The sequence below is a fragment of the Mauremys reevesii genome, linkage group 1 (assembly GCF_016161935.1).
Source record: "Mauremys reevesii isolate NIE-2019 linkage group 1, ASM1616193v1, whole genome shotgun sequence".
Classification (NCBI taxonomy): domain Eukaryota; kingdom Metazoa; phylum Chordata; order Testudines; family Geoemydidae; genus Mauremys; species Mauremys reevesii.
Genome location: NC_052623.1, coordinates 15,065,675 through 15,090,279, shown reverse-complemented (window position 1 = coordinate 15,090,279; position 24,605 = coordinate 15,065,675). Strand labels below are relative to the sequence as shown.

The following is a 24,605-nucleotide window of genomic DNA, read 5'->3' as shown; positions in this document are numbered from 1 at the left end:
TTTGCAGTTATTATGCTACTGTGGCGAGCCTAGGTCTAGGTACAGTAGAACCTCAAAGATACAAACACCAGAGTTATGAACTGACTGGTCAATTGAACACTGTGAAACCAGAAGTAATCAATCCGGCAGCAGCAGAGACCAAAAAAAAAAAAAAAAAAAAGCAATTACCATACTGTGCCTGTATTGCATCTAAAAGTTAGGCACATCTGGGCTTCCTGTTCCACTCTCACCCCCACACGTGGGGCAGCCACTTACAGCAAGGCGGTGGGGCTGTCAGCTTAAGGCAGCCGCAGCCAGCAGAGCAAGGGCAGTGCTGCGATCTGTGCCACTTTCACAACCTGGCCTGGAGTGTCAGCTGCTGGATCTGGAGCCCAAACTGTGCTTTATTCAGAGTTACAAACATTTCAGGTGTCCTGAGGTATCCGTAACTCTCAGGTTCTACTGTAGTAATAATAATAATAATAATTAATAATATACCCTAGATTTTCTATAGTGCTTTTTCATCAGTAGGTCTCAATTTGACATAATTATCCCTATTTTACAGATGGGAAACTGAGACATGGAGAGATGATAAAAGACTGGCATGTCACCCCTTCATCCCTTATCCCCACCATTCTCTGCAATATCTAGCCCCTTGCCAATACTTAGCTCCCCTTCTTCTTCCCATCCCATAAACCATTAGCGGGGACTGTAGAAGCCATTACCATAGAAGAAGTTGTTCCTTGCTGTCTCCTGCCCTATACTGCTGTGTACATATACTGTAGGCAGCAGCTTACTCGAGGGTCACACATTACTTGAGGTGCATGCTGAGTTGAATCCTTTCTGCCTCCTACCCATCTCCAGCTCAGACTCCTGCCCTGGCTTCAGCCAGGTTTCTCCAGCTATGCCCCAGGTTGACCCACTCTATCCCTCCTCCAAACTGAGCCTCTCCCTGACAGTTGTGGATAGTGGAGAGCTGAACAAGGACCCATTACAATAATGATCCCTGTATAGATCAATGGGACAAGAGTACAAAGTCTGTTGGATTTTCTACCAGGACTAAGGCAGCTTCAATGGCTTTTTCCAAACACTTTCCTCTTGTGGAAATTTGTAGAGCAGCAACCTGGAATTCAATGCATACTTTCATTAAGAACTACTTATTAGACTTAGAGTCTATAGGAATCTGCATCCCACCATCTTGTGTTAGAGTTTAGCTTTAAATGAAAGCACTCTTGTGTTGTCTGTTTGTGCCAGCCATCTATCGGTTGGATGGCCATGTCTCCTCTGATTTATTTCCTGACACCACCTCGCACAGAGTAAAAGTTACCAAGAGCTTTGGGCTGAAAGAACCCCAGGTAACAAATGCATAGTCAGTTTGTCTCCATTCTGTATTGTGTATTAGAGAAGTTAGTATAATTTTAAATTAGATCTCCAGATCTCATCTGGGTGAATGGCCTGAAGGTAATACACCTTTCTACTTCAAGAGTGTTGTTTGGGTTGCAAAGTCAAGCATTTAGAAATTAGGAAAATGCCACATTTAAGATTCCCATTACACCTTTTTGCATTTAGTTCCATTCTCAATTGTTTGAATTTGTCTAGCTTCAATTTCCAGTCATTGCATTTTGATATACCAACAGATTAAAGTGCTCTCTAGTATTAGATATTTTCTCCCTGTCCAGGTGGTACATATGCACAGAGTTCAGTAACTGCTCCAGAGCAGACTATTTCAACATGATAAGAAAACCAGGAAAAACTTGCCTTCTTAACATACCAGAAAAGAAAATATTTGGAACACAGATGTGCGGTAATGGTGTAATAGAAGACGAGGAGGAGTGTGACTGTGGTATGGATGAGGTTAGTAATTAAAGTCTTTAGTTTTAGGCATATTTTATAAAAGCATTAGTAAGTTGGTTTTATCCAACTTCAAAACTACTCCATGAGACATATGGTTTTATGATGGAAGTGCTATTCATGGTTCCATAGTTAAGACTGGATTGAGTTTTGCACAAAAAGCAGGGATTCAACTATTTTGTTATTACATATGAAGAACTCATCTTATGCACATCAAAATTACAGCTTTGAGTACAAAGCAAATTACTCTTTGAGTACACAATTAACTTTATGAGGATGTTTAAAAAAGAAAGTGAACGTCCGCCAGGAATTGTATATGCCCCAAACTGGCCATCATGTATAATGAGGCATCACTTTGTGTACATTTCTTATGTGAATTCTACTGTATGTATTACTTGCCTAAAACAGGATTGAGCCCTTTTTATACAAAGCTAGCCCCCATCCTTGCTGGCCACAGAGGGTTCTTTTGCAAGAAGCCTGTGTGCTTCCACTGGTGAAGGGAGGGTGCAACAGATGTAGGGGGTTGTGGAAAGGGTGTGCAAAGCACAAGCCATCTGCAACATTTACTTCAGTCATTGGGTTGTAGCTTCTGTGGAACAAAGAACTGGAAGTCATTGAGTCCAGGCCCCTGCTATCACAGGAATCCCCGTCTCATAATCCAATCAAGCTCCATCTTAAAACTAGTTAGTTTGCCCCCTACTACTCCTATTGGAAAGCTGTTGCAGAATCTCACTCCTCTTATGGTTACTTCTAATTTCCAGCCTGACTTTATTCATGGCCAGTTCACTAGGTAGGATGGCTTCCTGCCTTTTTATGCAATCTTCAGAGTGCATGCCATATCGGCTTGGTCCTAGTGTTTAAAATTGGATTTCCCTCACTTGTGTTAATGTCAATGCTCAAGGCTTTTACAGAGTAGTCAAGTCAGGAGAAAGAGTGATGTGTTAGCCATGCACAAAGAGACAACTGATTGTTTCTTCTTCTCCTTCTTCCTCTCTACCCCACTAATGGCACCAGACCTGGACTCCAGCAGGATTGGTTAGAAGTACTGGACCCTCACTTCTGCTGCAAACAGAACTGTTATCCTGAACATAGGGCACTGGCCCTCAAAATGAAAGTCAATCCTGAACCGAAAAGGTCCCTTATATCATGAATGAAAATCTTAATCCAAGAGTCTCCATCAGTGAATGTGAGCAGCCAATACAGTTACATTGTCAGAATGGAGTGTTTGACAAGTTGACAAGAGAAAGGCCTGTAGAGCTTGCTTCTGGCCTCAGCCAAAAGGGATCCACTCTGCACTTGTGAATCTTGAATCTTGTTCCCCTGCCTGCTGATCTGGTGTCTCTGAACCCAACTATACTGCTCCGAACTTCAGCAAACAGTGGTACTTCAGGAATGCCTCTTGCTATGCTTGCCCACCCAGAGATCCTCCTGTTTCCGACTGAGATGTTTTTCACACACTCGCATTACAGTCCATGGCCAGCTCCTTGTAGCTACGCTGGACACAATAGCAAAGAGGTTGAATCCTGGCTTTAAAAGTGCAAAGTTAAACTCAGCCAACATTATGAAGTCATTACCAGCACCTCCATAGTAGGCTTGTCGTACTAATTTAGATGGCATATATGAGCCCAAAGAGTCAGAGTTGTTAACATAACCCAGTCACTGTCCAACATTAACCAGTGTTAAGCAAGGTTTGGTATACAGACACCACAACCGGCTTAGTATTGTGGCAAGCACCCCAAATCCATTGAACCTAGTATTAAACAGGCAGAAAAAAGGAAAAAGAACAGTTCAAGCGTTTGAAATGTAAAGTATAAAATAAGGCTTTCATTTTAACAATATCCATTTTTCCTTTTCCTTAGCTGGACAGAGTTTTTATAAGGAAAAAAACCCTATTTAACAGTGTTTTAGATGGTGTCAAACATAATAATAACTATTCTTGTTGGGGAGAAGAGCGGAAGGTCAATGGAGATGGATTAGAACTGTTGTTTTTGCATTTTTCTTGAAGTCCGATCCTGGCAAAACATGACAAATACACAACACAGGAGAGAAAGGAACACCAAAGATAGAAAATGCAGTTTCTGTCTCTGGTGCTGACTCTTACTTGCAACCTTATTGTTGCAGAAACACAGGCACAGCACAGGGTCTTATCAGTCACTCTTTGACATGACAAACGTGTGCCACTATTGGGATGTTTAGGGCATTGTTTTTAGCTTCCTTTCTGGTCACAGGCTTACAGCCATGTTGCAAAATATACAGTCTTATCCAGCTAAAGCAGGCATTTATTAAAACAGAAGGAAAAAGGAGCGTGTTAGGAAAGAGAAGAAATAAGGTAAGGAAGTAAGAGGACACACAGGGGAAGATTGGGGGTGGGTGTGGAGAAAAAGAGATGAAGTCTCACATCCCAGCTGGGGTTCTGGAGTTAGCGTGCAGAGGTGGCAGTGCCCTTCTGGGTTCCTTTCTCTGGCCTGATTTGGTCAGTGGTATCAATATAACCCACTTTGTTTAAATTAATTAATTCTGTCTCCATCTTATATGCAATTGTTTAAGAAAAGATGTAAAGGTCATTGTGACAATATATAAACTTTCAGTTGCTTTGAGGACCTGCTTCTTCTCTGGTGAACAGCTGACACATATCCTTTCTATCTGGTATTGTTGCTGCCACCATCCCGTATTCACTCCTTGTTTCTTTTAGACTCATAGTTAAAAGGATTTAGTCTTTTCTCCCCAGGATCTGGAAAACCAAGAGATACACTCTTGCTTGTAATAATTATTATATAGCATCACTTCAAGAAGTGGCAATCAGGTGCCTAAATAACTAAAGGCTTGTCTACACTTGAAATGCCAGGGTGGCACAGCTGCAGCACTGCACTTCTGTTTACACCGTGGTGTTGTCTACACCAGGGTGAGGTCAACTTAACTTTGTCACTCAAGGGTGAGGATTTTTAGTGTAGACCTAACTTTTTAGTGTAGACCAGGTCTTACACCATCATACACCATGATCTACTTATGTAATTTTAATTTTTTTTTAAATTTATGTGGGAAGCTTCTGGGGCTAGGGACACTAAGGTCAGCTATTTTCAGCCTTTTCAGGTACCCTTCTCAGAGCTATACTAATACTTCTTCACTTAGCCCATTCTCCAGGCAAATCTAGCCTGTGACTGCCATGTCACAATTCCCAGATCTCCCTCTGTGGAGATCCACTTTCCAGCTGTCACCTTGACCAAACCTCCCAGTGGTTCCGCCTCCTCTGGTGACATCACCACTGGTGTTGTCACCAGCCTGAGAAGTTCCTTCACACTTACATTTCACAGCTGAGTTCATAATTAGAGTAAATTTGTAGGCTCAGTAAGCACAACTGGCTACAAACAGATTCAGGTCAACAGCTTAAATAACTTCACTGGGCCACTGTGACATCAGTGCTAACTCTATCAATCACCATCCATCATATGCAGCTTATTTATATGCCACAATTCTATTGGGTAAAATGGCTCTGGTTCGAGGGAAGATTGGAAACATGCAGCTTATGTGGCTAAACTCACTGATCTTTAAAGATTGCATAGCTGCGTAGTAGCTCAAACATCAGTGCTTAAAAGGCTCCCCACCTTAAAAGGTTATCTTGGCACCACTCCTATTTTGGCAACACAGACAGGAGAACTGAGGCAGGAGTACAGTGGGTGCCCTTAAAGCATGGCGACATTGGGACTCATGGACTATACTCTTCCCACACCTAATATCACATAGTACCAGCCTCACTAACACAACTCTGCAAGCCAGTAAGTCAATTAGAAAATCAATGCCAGATTCACAAAGTACATTTTGGCTTCTTTGTGTTACTCTAGTATATTGGTGCATCTGCCTTTAAAATTTTACATTAAAATGAAACTATTTAACTTTGTTTGCAAATATCTTAAAATCATTAGAAATATTACATATATCTATAGTACTTTTATAACTGTAATGTCAGCACCTCACAATCTTTTAAATTTTTAAAATGTATTTATCCTCACAACACCCCTGTGAGATCGTACTTCCCTATTACCCCCATTTTACAGATAGGGAACTGACAAATAGAAAACTAAGTGACTTGCCTAAGCTCACAGCAGAGCAGACAATTGAACCCAGTACGCTTAGTCCCAAGTGGCTGCCCTAACCACTGGATATCCTTCCCCTCTTGATGGCAGCATTCTATTTGGATTCCTTGAGTAGAAGAAATAGCAAATAATAGTAGTAATAATAATACCTTTTAAAAAATTGTACGTAATTAGGACTAGGTAAGAAACGGGAGTTTGTCTCTCAAATTCACTAAGCTCTGTTACTGTTTGAAATCAAACAATAAATGGTAAGAGCGGTGTTATTACAGGAGAGTCCCACAACAGATTTTTAAGGTGAGGTGCCATTCATGTTCTACTTGCAGGTGTGCCTACGAAGTGGTTGTTGCCTATCCAATTGTACAATAAAGCCAGGTGCTGCTTGTGTTTCTGGACTTTGCTGCAAAAACTGTCAGGTAAGAAAAACGCATAGTAGGTTTTGTATTTTATGGTAAACTGTAAAATTAAATGTTTAATTACTTGTTTTAAAAGTTACTAGCCAGTGGCAATACTATTCATTTTCACAATTTCCTGCTCAAGTGCTGCATCTGCTAATCCCATGTAGATGGGTTGGGATTAGAGTTGAGCAATTTGTTTTTAGCAAATAGTGTGTGCTCTAGTGTGCTGTGTAGACAGTGCTTTGATGTTGTGGCTTGGGCTGGAGCTCAGACTCCAAACCTGGGGCAGAAGGAATGGGCTTGAGAGCACAAGCTCCAGCCTGAGTCAAAATGTCAAAGCACCAGCTACACAGCTAAAGAAGTGCACTAGCACGAGCCCTGCTAGCACAAGTCTGTGGACCTTGACTGAGAGGCTCCTTCCCAAATGCTGTGTAGACATACCGTATGTGACTTCAAAACATCCCCCAATTGATATTTTCGCCAATATTATCTTCCTACCTGGACTTCTAATTTGTGTCTATTGTCCTTCTCTTCCTTCATCATCATTCTTGGCTTCCTGCCATAGCATGGAGTGCCTATATGTCCAGAGTCATGTGAGCCTGGGGACTGTCAAGATGGCTTACATGAAGGAGGAGAGCCTATTCCAGCTCCCAGTACAAGGCATCCCTACTTAGACAGAAAGAAGTTCCTCTTTTGCACTCTGGAAATCTCTCTGAGATTTCTCAGATCATCTGGAGGAGACCAGGGTGACAGCCATTCCCCCAACTTGGGATTCCACAATAAAGGATAAAGTCACCTCCTCTAGACCCCAGAAAAGCCTGTGTCAACAGCAGAGAGTTCTTGTGCTATCACTGATGCAATAAGTGTGGCACCCACTGCTGCAGGAACCAGTACAGTAGTAGAAAGTGCTTCCATTCAGCCCACCCTATAGATCAGTATCTCAACTGGTCAGGACATATGGGACTCAGCAGAGAAGCTCGTGGGATTGAAGAAACTCTATATTCACTTCCACTGCCTACCATCCTTACAGCCCTTTACTTCTGTCCTCATGAGTAGGAGCCCTCTGAGAGCAATCCAATTTCATCACATCACCCGATCCTTCCACACCAGTAGCTGAGAAAAACTGGGCAAAAGTTCCAAAGGATGTTTTCGATAGATGTGTAGCGCTGGGCACACAAACAGGCCTTCTTTTTCGCCTGTGCCCAGTTATTCAGAAATATTTGCTACAAGGCTGCATTTACTCAAAGATTCATGGAATCCTCTAGAATTGGCAGAGGAGGAAGAATCCAGACTCTCCTTTCAGATAAAACAAAGCACATTCTTATAGATCTACTTTGCTACTCCAGACTTGTCTTCCTCTCCCCAAACAGAAATCTTTGATGTCTCCTCATGGAGGTCCAGCCATCAGCTCAAGCTCAACGTGGCTAAAACAGAACTCTTCATCTCTTTCACTCCATCGCCACCATGCCCTCCCGACTATCTCCTTTTGATCACTTTGGACAACACAATCCTGTCTGTTCCCTCAGGCCTGTATCCTAGGTGCCCGCATTGACCTGGTCTCTAGTACCTCACATCCGAGCAGTTTGTTAACCTTGCCAATTCTTTCTGTATAACTTTTTTATCCAGTCAGACACCTAAAACTCTCATCCCAGCACTCATCATCTCACAATTCAATTACTGCAATATCCTTCTATCTGGTCTTGACAAATGCAATCTTTCCCCAAATACATCCTTTCTAGGGCTGTCAAGGAATTAAATTAATTTTTTAAGTTAATTACATGATTAATCATGCTTTTAAACAATAATAGAATACTATTTATTGAAATATTTATGGATGTTTTCTACATTTTCAAGTATAATGATTTCAATTATAACACAGAATACAAAGTGTACAGTGCTCACTCTATATTTATTTTTGATTACATATATTTTCACTGTAAAAAACTAAATAAATAGTATTTTTCAATTCCACCATTACAAGTACTGTAGTGCAATCTCTTTATCATGAAAGTTGAACCTACAAATGTAGAATTATGTACAAAAATTACTGCATTGAAAAACAAAACAATGTAATACTTTAGAGCCTACAAGTTCACTTTGTCCTACTTCTTGGTCATCGAATTGCTGAGACAAACAAGTGTGTTCACATTTCTGGGGGATAATGCTGCCCGCTTCTTGTTTACAATGTCACCTGAAAGTCAGAACAGGTGTTCACATGGCACTATTGTAGCTGGCATCGCAAAATATTTACATGCCAGATGAACTAAAGAGTCATATGTCCCTTCATACTTCCACCACCATTACTGAGGACATGAGTCCATGCTGATGATGGGTTCTGCTTGATAATGATCCAAAGCAGTATGGACTGACACATTTTCATTTTCATCATCTGAGTCAGATACCACCAGCAGACAGTTGATTTTCTTTTTCGGTGGTTGGGTTCTGTAGTTTCTCCATCAGAGTGTTGGTCTTTTAAAACTTCTGAAAACATGCTCCACACCTCGTCCATCTCAGATTTTGGAAAGCACTTCATATTCTTAAACCTTGGGTCAAGTGCTATATCTTTAGAAATTTTGTTACCCAGGGTTCCTTTAACCCAAAGCTCTTGGTAACTTTTACTCTGGGCGAGGTGATGTCAAGAAATAAATCAGGGGAGACACGGCCATCTGACTGATAGATGGCTGGCACAAACAAGACAACACAAGAGTGCTTTCACTTAAAGCTACACTTTACTTAGTCTCAAGCACTTACACACGTCTGCAACAGATTAGTCAAACACCGCCAACCGTTGATAATTACCAAAGCTGAGTGTGGCTTTTGAGTGACACAGCGGCAGGCTTCCGGTGGCCAAATCTTCTGTCTGCCGGTGAGGACCGCAAGATGTATCCAGAGGGAGAGTCCAAAAAGAGTCCAAAAGAGTCCCCAAACGAGTCCAACCATCTCAAGCTTTTTCTCCTTATTTATACATTAGTAATAGAATAACATGTTCCTTAAAGAAAACATGTTAAGCAAGCAGTTCCAATGGGCAAGCAAGAGGCTCCTTCTGATTATTGATTAACCAGGTGTGGGTTTTTCCAGAGTTTACAGCCTTGAGACCCCAATAGACATTCCTGGGGCACATCCTGTTTTTTTAAAATGCATGTATCAGCAACTTCAACACAATTCTTACAGGAAGGATGCAGGGTCAAGCTGCCCTTTCTGAGGCACCCAAAACTCCACCCCCCCTCCTGCCTTGGTCAAGCTGAGACTGATGAATGGCCAATTTACAGCTTGCTGACTAGGCTGCCTTTAACAATGAGCCAAGTGCTTTCAGGCACTTTACTGGTTTGCCAAAATATCCCCGTACAATTTCACATTGGTAACTTCTTTGTGTTTTGTCAAATCTACAGTAAAAGTATTCTTAACACGAAGAACATGTGCTGGGTCATCATCCAAGACTATTATAACATGAAATATATGGCAGAATGCAGGTAAAACAGAGCACAATTCTCGCCAAGGAGTTCATTCACAAATTTAAGTAACACTTTTAGACTAACAGACGTTTTGGAGCATGAGCTTTCATGGGTGAATACCCACTTCATCTTGCATCCGACGAAATGGGTATTCACCCACGAAAGCTCATGCTCCAAAACGTCTGTTTGTCTATAAGGTGCCACAGGACTCTTTGCTGCTTTTACAGATCCAGAGTAACACGGCTACCCCTCTGATACTTGACTTTTTTTTTAATGGGTGTCATCAGCATGGTAGCGTGTCCTCTGGAATGGTGGCTGAAGCATGAAGGGGCATACAAATGTTTAGCATATCTGGCATGTAAATACCTTACAATGCCGGCTACAAAAGTGCCATGCAAACACCTGTTCTCACTTTCAGGTGGCATTGTAAATAAAAAGTGGGCAGCATTATCTCCCGAAAATGTAAACAAACTTATTTGTTTTGGAGATTGTCTAACCAAGAAGTAGGACTGAGTGGAAGTGTAGGCGCTGAACTTTTATATTGTTTTGTTTTTGAGTGCAGTTATGTAACAAAAAATCTACATTTGTAAGTTGCACTTTCATGAATAAGAAAATGCACTACTGTACTTGTCTGAGGTGAATTGAAAAATACTATTTCTTTTATCATTGTTACAGTGCAAACATTTCTAATAAAATAATAATATAAAGTGAGCACTGTACATTTTCTATTCTGTGTTGTAATTGAAATCAAAATATTTGAAAATGTAGAATTGGTATTCTATTGTTTAACAGTGAGATTAAAGCTGCAATTAATCTTGATTAATTTTTTTAACCATGATTAATTTTTTTGAATTAATCACGTGAGTTAACTGTGATTAATCAACAGCCCTAATCCTTTCATAATGTTGCTGCAAAGATCATTTTCCTAGTCTGTCGCTTTGACCATGTCACCTGTCTTTTTACTTCTCTCTCCTGTCTCCCTCTTCTCTATCACATTAAATATGAGCTACTTTTCTTCACTTTCATTTGGGAGTGGAAAAGAATCATAAATATTTTAAATACTGGAATTAGAGTGCACTCCTTAAGTAACAGCACAAAGAGTATTTATGTTTCATCTTCCTCTTACCTGACCGGTGTTAAAATAAATGTCAAAGCAACTGCAGGTGGCTTTTTTTCTTACTTGTTAGATGTTTGGGGATTCCTAGAACAAACATATTTTAAGAAGGCAAATGGCGGCTTGTGGACTAGGCCTCTAGAGAGAAATCACCTCCAGATCCTTGTATTCTTATTTTAACAGCTTCATAGACAAGGGAAAATATGCAGAGAAAGTATTGGTGAGTGTGACCTTCCTGAGTACTGCAACGGGACTTCAAACTGGTGCCCAGAGGATGTATTTAAGCAGGATGGAACTCCATGCGGTGACAAAGACTTTTGTTTCCAAGGGAGATGCCATAACCACGAGAGACAGTGCAAAGCTATATTTGGCAAAGGCAAGACCTGCATTATTATTTACAAAAACACATAGCAGCATGAATTAATTCTTAGGAAATTGGTCAGTTCTTATATGATTGTTGTCTGGGGACTAGGTAAAAGACTTTTTTGGGCAGGAGGGTCTGCCACAAAGGAGGGAGAGTTTGTGTGGCTGCTGGGAGTGGCTGCAGTATTGTTTGATCCTGCCTCACCTCTGCTGGGAAGTTGACCTTCTCCCTGAACTTGCCCGGTCTAATCAATGGATTTTGCATATCATACCTATATATTAGGATGGTTATTCTATAACACCAATCACTGCAATATCTAGACAGTCTGACTGTACACTACTTCCCCTGCTTCTGGATCCTACATGCTTCCTCAGCCCAGGAAGCAATAGAAGAGGTTTGGAGTGGCTCCTAGCACACACAAAGCAGCTGACTTTTGGGAACAGCTAGTTTGGGAAGTTGTGGTAGATGCTTGCTCAAGTGGTATGGGAGTCCTCTTTGGCTACAGAAGGTGCTACGTGAGAGCTAATGAGATGGGAAACGTTTTAAAGAGGAAAGAGTGCTGAGGCACTCAGGAGGAATGTAATCATTCTCGGTATCTACTTTGGTGTGACAGGGTGGACTAGATTCAGAGGCCCCCTGCTGGAGGCCTTGTGGCCCTGCCCCTTCCCCCCCCCAGAAAAGAGCAGAGGAGAAGTCCTCCCAGCAGCCAATCATAGGGGCTGCTGGAGCGACCAATCAGGGGTCAGAACGACCATATAAAAGGAAGCAGCAGAGGCAGAGCAACCAGTTCTTTCTGGAGCTCAAGGAGGGAGGACTGGGTACCTGACTGGCTGGAAGAGCAGCAGGATCAAGGGCAAGTCAGTGTGGGTAGGCTGAGCCCAGGGGACTGAGCCCAGAATATAACCAGACCAAGTGAGGGTACCATGATGGGCCCTGCTGGTCTGGTTGAAGACTGAGCCCAGGGAAGGCTGCTGAAAGGACACCAACTGAAGGTACCAAGATGGGCCCCTGTTAGGCTGTTAAAGAAGGCAGTACCTCCAGAGAGGAAGCCTTGGTTTTATGGACCTGTACCAGGGCCTGAGAAAGAACTAGAGACTGTATACCCTGGAAGCGGGGAACAGTGTGTGTTTCTCGGCTGGAAGGCTGTGTCACCGAAGACCCTGCAAAAGAACCCTCTCTCGGGAGGTGCATGCTTGAGAGAGGCAGGTGCCACCCCATTCAAAACTGAGTGAGTAGGCATGTATTGGACCAGGGAGGGGCCAGTTGCCAACACTATTACATTTGGTCTGAAGGGCTAATATCCTAAACAAATATAAAATTCCCAGTTTCCATGTGTTTGGGTTGTTTGCAGTGCTCATTCACTATTTTTACCATGTAGCACCCACATGTGCAGATATGTGAACGTTCTCATGCCTTGAATAGTTTTTTTCCCTTTCAGTCAAATCAGTTTCTCATTTTAGTTACATTTTTATGCCATATTACAGAAGAGAACCGAATGCAATCTCTAGTTTTATGTGCTGGCACACAGAGTTTTTTTTTTTTAAATGAGATACTTTAATCAACAGATATTGTCTATATTGGGCTGATGAAATGGTGTGACGACTCTTGTTCTCAAGGATTAAGTGACTCAACCCCAGAGTGTCTGGTTACTAGTTATGAATATTTCCTTGCTTATTGTACACATCAAAGAAATGATGAATGCTCTCAATTCTTAAATTTGGAAGTTTTTTTCTTACTAAGTTTATGGGTGTTTCCTGTTCTGGAGACTAGATTCCAAACAGGAGAAGAAATGTCCTTTTTTCTTTGACATTTTTTCCCGCGCATCAGAGACCCACAGTTAACTTTTGAGGAGAATCTCATGATTGTGAGAATCTGGAAAATCAGACATGGGACCCAACTACTTCATTTCTGTGTTGTTGTCAGGGAGGCAGGAAAGGAACACGATCTTTCTTATAGTGGCTTGTGAGGAGGCTTCTGATTACAGGGAATTAGCTGTAAGCTCTTGCTAGATCCAGCATTTCCTTATGAAACATCACTAAACTCAAGATATTCTACTTTAGCATTCTTCTTCTCCGGATCAGACTAAATGCAAAACCAGAACTGTCAGTGAGTATAGGACTTGATCCCCTTACCTGTAGCTGCCTGAAAGTTCAGTTCTGCTTCCAGGCAAGCTAGTCTCCAGAACTCTTCCTTCTCTTGTTTGTAAATCCCATGAGTGCCCAAAGACATCAAACTAAAGCCATTAAGCTGTTCAGATTGCTAAATTTGAAAGTGAAGTTTTTGAAAATTCAGGCCATAGTAACCAAGAGCGAGTATATAGAAAGACAATTGCAATTTTCAAAAACAAGAGCCAAAAGTTAGTCTTGATGGCCTTCCTTTTCTTCTGATTCCTTACTATTCCATTGTCTGCAGACATGTCCTCTAGTTTATCTGCTATTCTATCATGAATGCTAAACCCCATAACTCTATTAGCATAATAGTTTTAAATGATTTTAGATCTGTGTGTTTAGATCTGACCTCTCTCCCCTATGACATACCACCATTTGAGGGAATGCCAGCTAGTGTGATCATCCCCTCTGTGATAGTTGAGGAGACTTCTCACCCTGTTTATGACATCCTTGGTTCTCTATCCAAAGATTGGTATACATCTCCAGTTTTACACAGCATCTTACAAACTGCAAAATCAGATTGGTGTACTCCTGCTTCTGTTCAAGAAGTGTCAAAAAAGCAAATATATTAATTAAGAACATGAGACTGGCCATATTGAGTCAGACCAGTGATCCATCTAACCTATCCTGTCTTGTAACAGTGACTGGTGCCAGATGCTTCAGAGGCAGTGTACAGAACAGGGTATTTTACTCAGTGATCCCCCGTCATCCAGTCCCAGCTTCTAGTTTTAGGGACACCCAGAAAATGGAGTTACACCCCTGATCATTTTCTCTAATAGCCATTGATAGACCTATCCTCCATGAACTTATCTAATACTTTTATGAGCATAGTTATACTTTGGCCTTCACAACATCCTCTGACAATACATTCCATCAGTTGACTGTGCATTCGGTAAAGAAGTATTTCTATATGTTGTTTTAAACCTGCTGCCTATTAATTTAATTGGGTGACTCCTAGTTTGTGTGTTATGAGGGGGAGTAAATAACACTTCCCTATTCACTTTTACCACATCATTCATGATTCTATACACCTCTGTCAAAATTGCCCCTCAATCATCTATTTTCCAAGCTGAACAGTCCCAGTTTTTTTATCTCTCTTCAGATAGAAGCTAATCCATACCCCTTTTATTTATTTGCACTTCTCTGTATCTTTTCCAATTCTAATCAGCCTCTGTACTCAAGGTGTGGGCATATAATGGATTTATTTAGTGGCATTGTGATATTTTCTATCTTAATATCTATCCCTTTCCTAATGATTCCTACATTTATTAGCTTTTTTGACTGATGCTGTACATTGAGCAGATGTTTTTAGTGAACCATCTACAATGACTCCAAGATCTTTTCTGAGTCGTAACAGCTAATTTAGATCTCATCATTTTGTATGTATAGCTGGGGCTATGTTTTTCCAGTATGCATTACTTCACATTGATCAACATTGAATTTCATCTGCTATTTTGTCAGCTGGTCTAATGAGATTCCTTGAACTCTGTGCAGTCAACTATCTTGAGTAATTTTATATTGCCTGCACACTTTGCCACATCACTGTCTATTTTTTTTCCCAGAGCATTTATGAATATGCTGAACTGAACTGGTCGCAGTAGAAATCCCTGGGGGATGCCATTATTTACCTCTCTCCATTCTGAAAATTGACTATTCCTATCCTCTGTCGCCTATATTTTAACTGGTTACTGATCCAGGAGAGGAGCTGCCCTCGTATCCCATGATTGCTTAATATGGTCAAGATCCTTTGCTGAGGGAACTTGTCAAAGGCTTTCTGAAAATCCAAATATACTATATCCACTGGACCACCCTGGTCCATGTGCCTGTTGACCTCCTCAAAGAATTCTAATTGGTGAGTCATGATTTCCCTTTACAAAAGCCATGTTGACTGTTCCCCAACATATATTCAGAACTGTGAGAAACAGATGTTCTTTGCTGTAGTTTCAACCAGTAATTCAAGCAGTAATTGCCAGGATCGCCTTTGGAGCTTTTGTAAAACTCAGCATCATATTAGCTATTTGTCGGTCATCTCATACAGAGATTGATTGAAGCAATAGGTTACATAACACAGATAGCAGTTCTACAATTTCATATTGGAATTCCTTCAGAACTCTTGGGTGAATTCCATGTGTCTTAATGACTTATTACTATTTAATTTATCAGTTTGTTCCAAAGCTGTCTCTACTGACACCTCAATCTGGGACAGTTCCTCAGATTTGTCACCTGAAAATAAAGGCTCAGGTGTGGGGATCTTCCTCACATCCTTTGGAGTTAAGATGATGCAAAAAATTTCTTTAGCTTTTCTATAAAGGCCTTGTCTTCCTGAGTGCTCCTTTAGTAGCTCAATTGTCCAGTGGCCCCATTGATTGTTTGGTATGCATCCTGCTTCTGATATGCATGAAGATTTGTGCCTAAACACTCCCAGAGATCACTGCTCTTGTCTTCACTGCCACTCATCTTTTGCCACAGGACTACGTTTACAGACAGCTATTTGGGACTATAGCAACAGCCCAGAAGACAATCTAGTGCACCAGTATTCAGCTATCAGAGGCACCAATACTCAATGTTGTCTTTGACATCTTATTTTTCACATAAGTGCAGCTACCAGCATCAGCAAAGCAGAAGCTATTAAACCCTGTGCAAAGGGTAAACAAACCCCGGAGTCATCATCTGAAAGAGCCCTTAGGCTACAAGTTTCTTATGAGTCCTGAGAAGTGCAGACCAATTTAGACATTTCTTACCTACCCCATTTGAAGACTGCCATGTCATGTCTATGACAGCTAGAGTACTATTATCCCAGTATTACTGTTATTAGAAATAATACATAGTAGATACCTTATCCAGCTCAATTCTCTCCCTTTATCATAATCCCAGTTCAGATTCAACTCCCATGTCATAGAATCATAGAAGATTAGGGTTGGAAGAGACCTCAGAAGGTATCTAGTCCAACCCCATGCTTAAAGCAGGACCAACCCCAACTAAGTCATCCCAGCTAGGGCTTTGTGAACCTGTGAGCAGAAGTTCTCTCTTCAGGAAGCAGTGGTCATAGTATAGTGGAGTTCAGGTGAAAGCATTGTATTTCTGGCAGTTCCTAATCCCAAAGGAGGACTGAGATCATTGTTTTGTAATAGACCTAAAGAAAATCAATTCCTTGACCCTGGCTCAACCAAGAGATCTTCAGTGATCTGGAAAAAAAAAGAGAGTCCTACAAAAAGTGGAAACTAGGTCAAATTAAAAAGGATTAATATAAACAAATACTACAATAATGTACGGACAAAATTAGAAATCACAAGGCACAAAATGAGATTAAACTAGCTAGGGATATAAAAGGTAACAAGAAAACATTCTACAAATCTTGGTAGTCCATCGATCCGATGATGACAAATCTGTGTAGATCATCTATTGTTGGTCTCATGGTGTGCCCTCTGATGACTGTACAAGCCAATTCTAGAGCTGCACATTTTGCTGCAGATGGTGCATGGGAAGTTCGCGGTCAGTGGATTGTGCGCTGCTAATGCTCTGAAACATCGTTCGCATGCCTCTTGTAGATGCCGGCAGCGGTCTTCCTCAAAGGCGATGCAGGTATTTCTAACTGTTGCACGCCACTGTGTTCTGTCGCTGGTGGCGTCCTCAAGGTCCCTAGGTTTGATACTGCTGTACTGCAGATTGGCTTTGATGGTGTCCTTGTAACGTTTCCGTGGACGACCTATATGCTGGATGCCCTGGGAGAGCTCACCATACAGAAGCTGGCGGGGGATTCTGTTGGCATCCATGCGGCTGACATGACCGGTCCAACATAGCTGTGACTTCATGATCATCATTTCGATGCTTGTCATCTGGGCTTTCTTGAGGACCTCGAGATTGGGCACTTTGTCTTGCCAGCGGATCTTCATGATGTTGCAGAGGCAGCGCATGTGGAATGCTTCAAGCTGCTTGATGTGACACCTATATAGTGTCCATGTTTCGCACCTGTACAAAAGAGATGAGAGAACAACAGCTCTGTACACAAGGAGTTTTGTTGACATCCAGATGTTGTGGTGGTTTAAAACTTTGACACGCAGACAGCCAAGTGCCTGGATTGCTTTGGATATTCGTGCGTTGATCTCATTATCCAGTGATCCATCACTGGATATGACACTACCCAGGTATTTAAAGTCCTCCCCTACTTTAAGATGAGTGCCGTCAATGGAGATATTCGGGACAGAAGCATTTGATCCAGGTGCAGGTTGATGAAGAACTTCTGTCTTTCCGAGGCTGATAGTTAGTCCGAAGAGTTGCGGGGCCTCAGCAAACTTGTTGACAATGTGCTGAAGATCATTTTCAGTGTGAGCCATGAAGGCACAGTCGTCGGCAAAGAGTGCCTCAAGAAGGAGTTTCTGCACTTAGTCTTTGCATTCAGGTGACGGAGGTCAAAAAGTGAACCATCGTGCCGGTATTTCAAGTATATACTTCAGTCCAGATCTTTCATTGCATGGTTAGGGACGCATGCAAAGAACAGGTTAAATAGGACAGGAGCGAGAACACATCCTTGTTTCACGCCATTGGTGATGTTGAAGGGGGCTGATGTGGCTCCATCAGACAATACTTCGCCTGTTATGCTGTCATGAAAAAGGCATATAATCTGAACAAATTTTCTTGGGCAGCAAAGTCGTGTTAGAATGGTCCTAAGGGCTTCCCTGTTGACGGTATCAAACGCCTTTGTCAGATCTATGAAGACAGCATACAAGTGCATATTCTGTTCAATGCACTTCTCTTGTATTTGTCTGACAGCAAACACCATGTCGACTGTGCTCCGGCCAGGTCGGAAACCACATTGACTTTCAGGTAGATTTGCCTCAGAAATACTGGCTATTAGGCAGTTCAAGATGATGCGGGCGATGATCTTCCCACCAACGGAGAGGAGGGATATGCCTCTATAATTTTCACATTCTGCTTTGCTGCCTTTGTTCTTGAAAAGAGAGACAATAGTAGTGTCACGGAGGTCCTGTGGTTTGTTTTCATCCTCCCAGATGCTGATGATCACGCTGTGGAACGCTGCTAGTGCTGCTGGACCTGCTGCTTTGTATATCTCTGCTGGTATCCCATCTTTTCCAGGAGCTTTTCCTGAACTCATCTGGCTAACAGCTTTCCTAATCTCATCTATAGTGGGTGGAGAGTCAAGATCTGTCAGAGCAGGTTGTTGTGGAATTTCATTGTGGACATTATTATTCACGGTTGATGGTCTATTGAGAAGGTTGCTAAAGTGTTCTCGCCATCTTTCGTTGATGCCTTCTTTATCTTTAATCAGCGTTGTGTTGTCTGATGAGAACAATGGGGTGGCCCTTGGTCTTAATAGCACTGAAGAACATCTTTGAGTTGTGAGTCTCAGCATAGTGCTCAATTTCTTTGGCTTTGCTCTCTCACCAGTTGTCTTGTATCTGACGGAGGTCTTCCTGTGTTTTGCTCTGAAGGTACTTGAAATGGTCCCGTTTAGAGACTGAGGAGGGGTCATTCTGCCATTTGATAAAGGCTTTTCTCTTTACTTCCAGTGCTGAGCATATTTCTTCTTGGTTCTCATCAAACCAATCCTGTGTTCTTTTCTTTGGTCCAAGAGATGTTATTGCTGTGTCAGTCACTATCTGCTTGAACTGGTCCCACTTTTCGGTTACAGTACCGATCAATTGTCCGTGGGATGTCAGTTTGTCATCAAGACTCCTCTGGAAATTGTTGAAACACTGAGCATCCTTCAGTTTGGCTATGCTGAAAGCAGGTCGCACATGCTTAGGGCGTTTGTGCCGAGAGGGAGCGATGTGAAGTTGAAGAGACATCCTGACTAATTTGTGATCTGTCCAGCACTCTGCGCCTCGCATTGCTCTGGTGATCAAATACATTAGATGCAAAAGGAAGACCAAGGACAGGAGAGGCCCATTACTCAATGAAGGGGCGAAAACAACAACAGAAAACGTGGAAATGCAGGAAGTGCTATTTGACTTTTTTTGTTTCAGTTTTCACCAAATAGGCTAGTAGCAATTGGACATATAACATAGTTAATGCCAGGGAAAATGAGGTATGATCAGAGGTTAAAATAGGGAAGGAAGATGTTAAAAAATACTTAGACAAATTAGATGTCTTCCAATCAGCAGGACCTTATGAAATATATCCTGGAATTCCCAAGCTGCTGATTGAAGAAATATCTGAGCCATTAGTGATTATCTTTGAAAAGTCATAGAAGACGGAAGAGAATCCAGAGGACCAGAAAAGGGTAAATATAGTGCCCATCTATAGTAAGGAAAATAGGAACAACCCAGGGAATTACAGACCAGTCATCTTAATTTTAGTTCCCGGAAAGATAAAGGAGCAAATAATCAAGCAGTCAATTTGCAAACACGTAGAAGATAATGAGGTGGTAAATAACAGTCAGCCTGGATTTGTCAAGAATAAATCAAGTCAAACCAACCTAATAGCTTTCTTTGAGAGGGTAACAAGCCTTGTGGATAGGGGAGAAGGGGTAGATGTGGTATGTCTTCTGTTGACTTACCTACTGTGTCTCGCAGAGGTGAATTAACTACAGCAATGGGACAACCCCTCTTATCACTGTACTGAGTGTTTACACTGAAGTGCTACAGCTGTGCTGCTGCAGCATGTCTATTGAAGACATAGCCTAAATCTGAATAAATGATTGCAAGCAACAACAGGGATCTGAGGGAAGCACACCTGCAGAGCCTTGAAGGTGACAGCGTGTAACATCATACTAAGTGTATTAGTGTGATCAGAATAAAGTCTAGAGGGGATTTCCAGGGAGGGGATAAGGGGTTTCCCTAGATTGTGGTTTTCTGTCTTGTTAGATCATGATTTCTGCAGAGGACAGCTTGCTTATTTACCAGATCAGTAGTCAGGAGTCACCAGTGTGGTTAGATGTTCAGATGTTTGGCTGCATGTGTGTCTTGTTACCAGCTTTTCTCGTTACTTTGGGGTATGCTCATTTATTAGGATTATTCTTCGGTGGGTGGGAGGGTCTGTACTTCTATCAATGTACTGTTTGTATCACTTGTGTTCTCATACGGAGCTCTTCTTCTCCCTGCTGCAAGTCCCTCCCAGTGGAGCGATCCTGCAGGACATTGGTTCCTCAGGGCTGGGTTCTTCCAGCCCCAGAATCAGATGGACACACACACACACATTAACAGAGCACATCTGAGAGGACCGGGTTAATCGGCACTCCCAAGCTGACCCCATATATCTCCCTGGATTCCTGGGTCAAACTGCACCTCCAAGCTTTCACCCTCATATGTCCCAGGTTCAGTTCATCTCACTTTCACACTACAATTGTTCTGGTAGTAATCCACTTGATGAGCAAACCGCACAGGATTTTTGGGCACTGCAGGGATCTTTTAGCTTAGGTACAAGGAGTGTTGCTGCAGAGCGAATGAGGAAACCAAAAAACACCACCGGGGAGTGGGAGGGAGAGAGAAGCAACCAGCTTAATCATGAAAGTTATTTATTGCCAGGTAATAACCATAGGAGAGCCAAACAAACAAAACAGTTGGATTCAGCATTGAGAGTGGATGCACAATTTGGCAGGGCAATACTTCAATCTCCCTTTAATTATAGGATTCACCTTCATCTAAAGGGAGTACTGCTTGTCACACGGTCCCATGGGTAGGAATATGCAGAGGACATTTGAAGAAGCAATAGAGGTTAGTAAACCTGTAACCAGAATTCTTGAAGATGTATTCTGCATATTTGCATTCGGACCCCCCCCCTTCGTCCTTGGAGTCCTAAGTACAACCTGGGACTTGGAGGAGGCAGTGCAAGTCATGGAGGTGGGTGAAGCACCATGTCCCCTTTTGTAGCCGTGCCCTCAGAAAATTCAGGAACAGTGAGTGCCGGGGTAGGAGAGAATGTGAGAGTTCCAACAGGCGCTGCTACCTAAAAGTTCCACCATCACATCTGCACCAGGCGTGCCTCCCATAAGTGTGAATATGCAGAGTCCATTCCAAAGAACTCTGGTTACAGGTGAATAACTTCAGTTTCCCCTTACCTCCTTGAAACGATTGGAGGAATTAGTATGATGCACTGTGTGCTTTATTTCTGTCTTGTAATTTACCTTGTGCTTTTCCCCCTCTTTGCAGCAGCACATCTGGCCCCACTGAGTTGTTTCAAAGCAGTGAATACTGAAGGTGACCGGTCTGGCAACTGTGGTGGGGATGGACTTACTTACAATAAATGTGAAGAGAAGTAAGTTATATATATATTGATGTCTCTGATCCATTGGAAAATGTACTAAGAAACCACTGTAAATAAAACCCTCTTATTTTAAGAAGTAGTGTAGGAAAATAAATTATATGTAAGTGAGAAGAGATGCAGAGCAGCCTTTTACCAGCAGTACAGTTTAAGCCTTTCATTTTCAGCCCCACTGTGTTTTGATAAGGCTTGATTTTTTTTTTAAAGGTAGTTCTACATATTCTTCTGTGCAGCCTAGGCTGTGGAAAACATTCTCCCAACTCTTATGGTTTCATTCAGCTTCAGGAAGCTGGTACACAGTTGAAAAGATTAGCTGGTGGTCTACTCAGCTCTGCTGTTTTGTGTTGAACGACTTGTTGGTGACTAGATTACTTGCTTATAGATGTTGAATCTTAGATGTTGCTTGTTGCTGGACCTTAATGGTCAGCCAGGAGGGTGGAGGAAGCACAGGATTCTTTGTCAGACATGGTAACATTGCAAGGCCAGAGGCCTTCGGTCAAGGGCTACAGCAGCAACTATGGCAGCCGCCATTGCAGGCAAGCCACCCACAGTTTGTAGCCAAAAAGTCAGCAGCAAGGCTTTTTCTTTTCCTTCAGTTTTTGAAGATGGTGGCTGGGTGGTTTTTCCCCCTTGGAATTCCTCCTTGGGACTCCCTTGGCAAATCAGAATGAGACCCTCTCCTACTTTCAGACTCAGAAAGTCCACTGATCAATAAACTTATCCAGTCAGTAGGTCCAAAGGTATTTTGAGAAATTTGAAGTCGGGGATTAGTCTACAGACATTATCTCGAACATCCTAAAAAATCCCAAGTCAAATTAATAAAGTGATGCAAACAAGCAAAAAAGTTGAAATTGAAGTCATAGGAAAACACCACTGTAACGATGCTGCCTTTGGTGAGACACTTCTGAGAGTATTAATTCCAGAAAATTGCTTAGAGCAGGGCAGTTACAGCTGAAGGCTGGAGTTTCTCCACTTTTAAGGCACACCAAACCAGACAGACAGAGAGGACTTTGGTTTTACCCCACTGGCTAACCATAAGTCATACAAGCAATTCCCTTAGACATTCCAGTTTCCCAGTATCACCACCAGTGCCACTCGTTATGAGGAGAAATGGTTATGAAAACCAATACCCCAGTAAAAGAAAAAAGGTTCTCCCGATCCCAAAGGACCAACCCCCAGACCCAGATTAATATACAAATTAGATCTTACCCACAAATAATGCTGTTACCAGTCCTTTAAAATCTAAAGGTTTACTCATAAAAGGGAAAAGATATAGATAAAAGCTAAAATTGGTTAAATGGAATCAATTACATACAGTAATGGGAAAGTTCTTGGTTCAGGCTTGTAGCAGTGATGGAATAAACTGCAGGTTCAAATTCAGTCTCTGGAGTACATCCACAGCTGGGATGGGTCATTCAGTCCTTTGTTCAGAGCTTCAGTTTATAGCACGATTCCTCCAAAAGTTAGAAGCAGGATTGAAGACAAGATGGAGGGGTTTCTAGGGCCTTTTATATTTTCTGCCCGTGGAAGGACACCTGTTTGTTCTTCTGTGGAAAATCACAGCAGCAAGATGGAGTCTGGAGTCACATGGGCAAGTCACATGTCCATGCATAACTCCATTTGCAGGCAGACACCATTGTTTACATGTTCGTTTGAATGTTTCCAGGAAAGCTCAGATGTGGATTGGTGTCTCCCAAAGTCCACTGTCAGTTAAGTGTTTCTTGATTGGGCACTTACTGAGAATAGTTCTCTCTCAAGAAGCTGACCAAATGCTTAACTGAGGCTATTTAGAATCAAACATGTTGAGATACAAGTACATAGCCGATATTCATAACTTCAACTACAAAAATGGTACACACATACAGATAGCATAATTATAACCAGCAAATCGTAACCTCTTCATAGACACCTCACAAGACAACCTTTGTACAATATTTGCTGCAGATATATAACAGTGGTTGCAACAATGATCTATGCAGTCACAGTTTGTCAGTAACTTCACAACCACGTATACATACATTCAGGCATGCATATAGAGCACAGTGCCTTATTCTACAGAGAGATGCTTACAAATTTATGTGTTGGTACTCAGTGTCTCAACTTTGAGCAGCATTTTGAAACACAAAATCTGACTGAAAGGTTAGATTTTAATTCACTGAGTAACAGATCTTTTCTTCCTAAAACATAAGTTTAGGGGTTTGATTTTTATAGCCTGCTCTATCTGCCTCACACGTCCCATCCTCTGTTAATGGAGGCTGAATATCTGATCCTGACAAGCTTCCCTGTTGCATCGCAGGCGTACATGGACAAGCTCAGCAGTCAGTTTGATTGGCAGCAAAGTCATTTATTTCTCTCCAGCATGCTCTTATATACAATTAAAACCAAGCAATCAAGCAATTGCTAATTGGTTAATAAGGTACACACAGGCACAACTGTAACTTCATTGGGTAATTGTCATTCTGTCCCACTTTCTAATTTATTATCCTGTTTACTGCCTACCAGCAGATAAGAAGTAGCCTCAACCTTGAAACTTGCATGTCAGTTTCTCACACTCTCATGCACAACAATCCCACACCTCCCCCCTTTTCTCATAATAAAAAAGGGAAGGCACAGCAAAACAGTCCCAGCTCATAGCATCACATTACTACAATCTATTACACAGCAAAACTAAAAGCAAATCTAAACACCAGCTGCCTAACTAAACCGTAACAATATCTTCCGCAGTGCCCTACTTTTACCTATACATCCCTCCTCCAGGTAACGCAAGTGGCCCAAGGGGCCAGGAGGGTTCCACCAAGGTGCAAACACCCACAAAGCAGATTTCCAATAAGGGCTTCCACTGCAGCAACATGGGGCAAGCAAAAGGCCGTAGTATTTATGGCACTCTGCGCCAAAATCAGCCAGGGCCGGACCCACTTCGCCGGAATCCACCTGGGACCTTGAAAACAATCTCAGCTAGGCCACCTGGCAT

The 24,605-nt window shown here is 42.0% G+C and overlaps 1 protein-coding gene across 6 annotated transcripts in view; it reads left to right on the top strand.

Moving 5' to 3' along the window:
* The window catches only part of LOC120396082 (disintegrin and metalloproteinase domain-containing protein 20-like), a 162,980-nt gene that overhangs the window by 82,958 nt on the left and 55,417 nt on the right, over positions 1-24,605 (top strand). For all 6 annotated transcript variants that reach the window (XM_039520992.1, XM_039520993.1, XM_039520990.1 and 3 more), the window contains 4 exons: positions 1,659-1,833; positions 6,245-6,334; positions 11,066-11,258; positions 21,523-21,628. In XM_039520992.1, the coding sequence (XP_039376926.1) occupies positions 1,659-1,833; positions 6,245-6,334; positions 11,066-11,258; positions 21,523-21,628 (564 nt within the window). The remainder of the gene's footprint in view (positions 1-1,658; positions 1,834-6,244; positions 6,335-11,065; positions 11,259-21,522; positions 21,629-24,605) is intronic.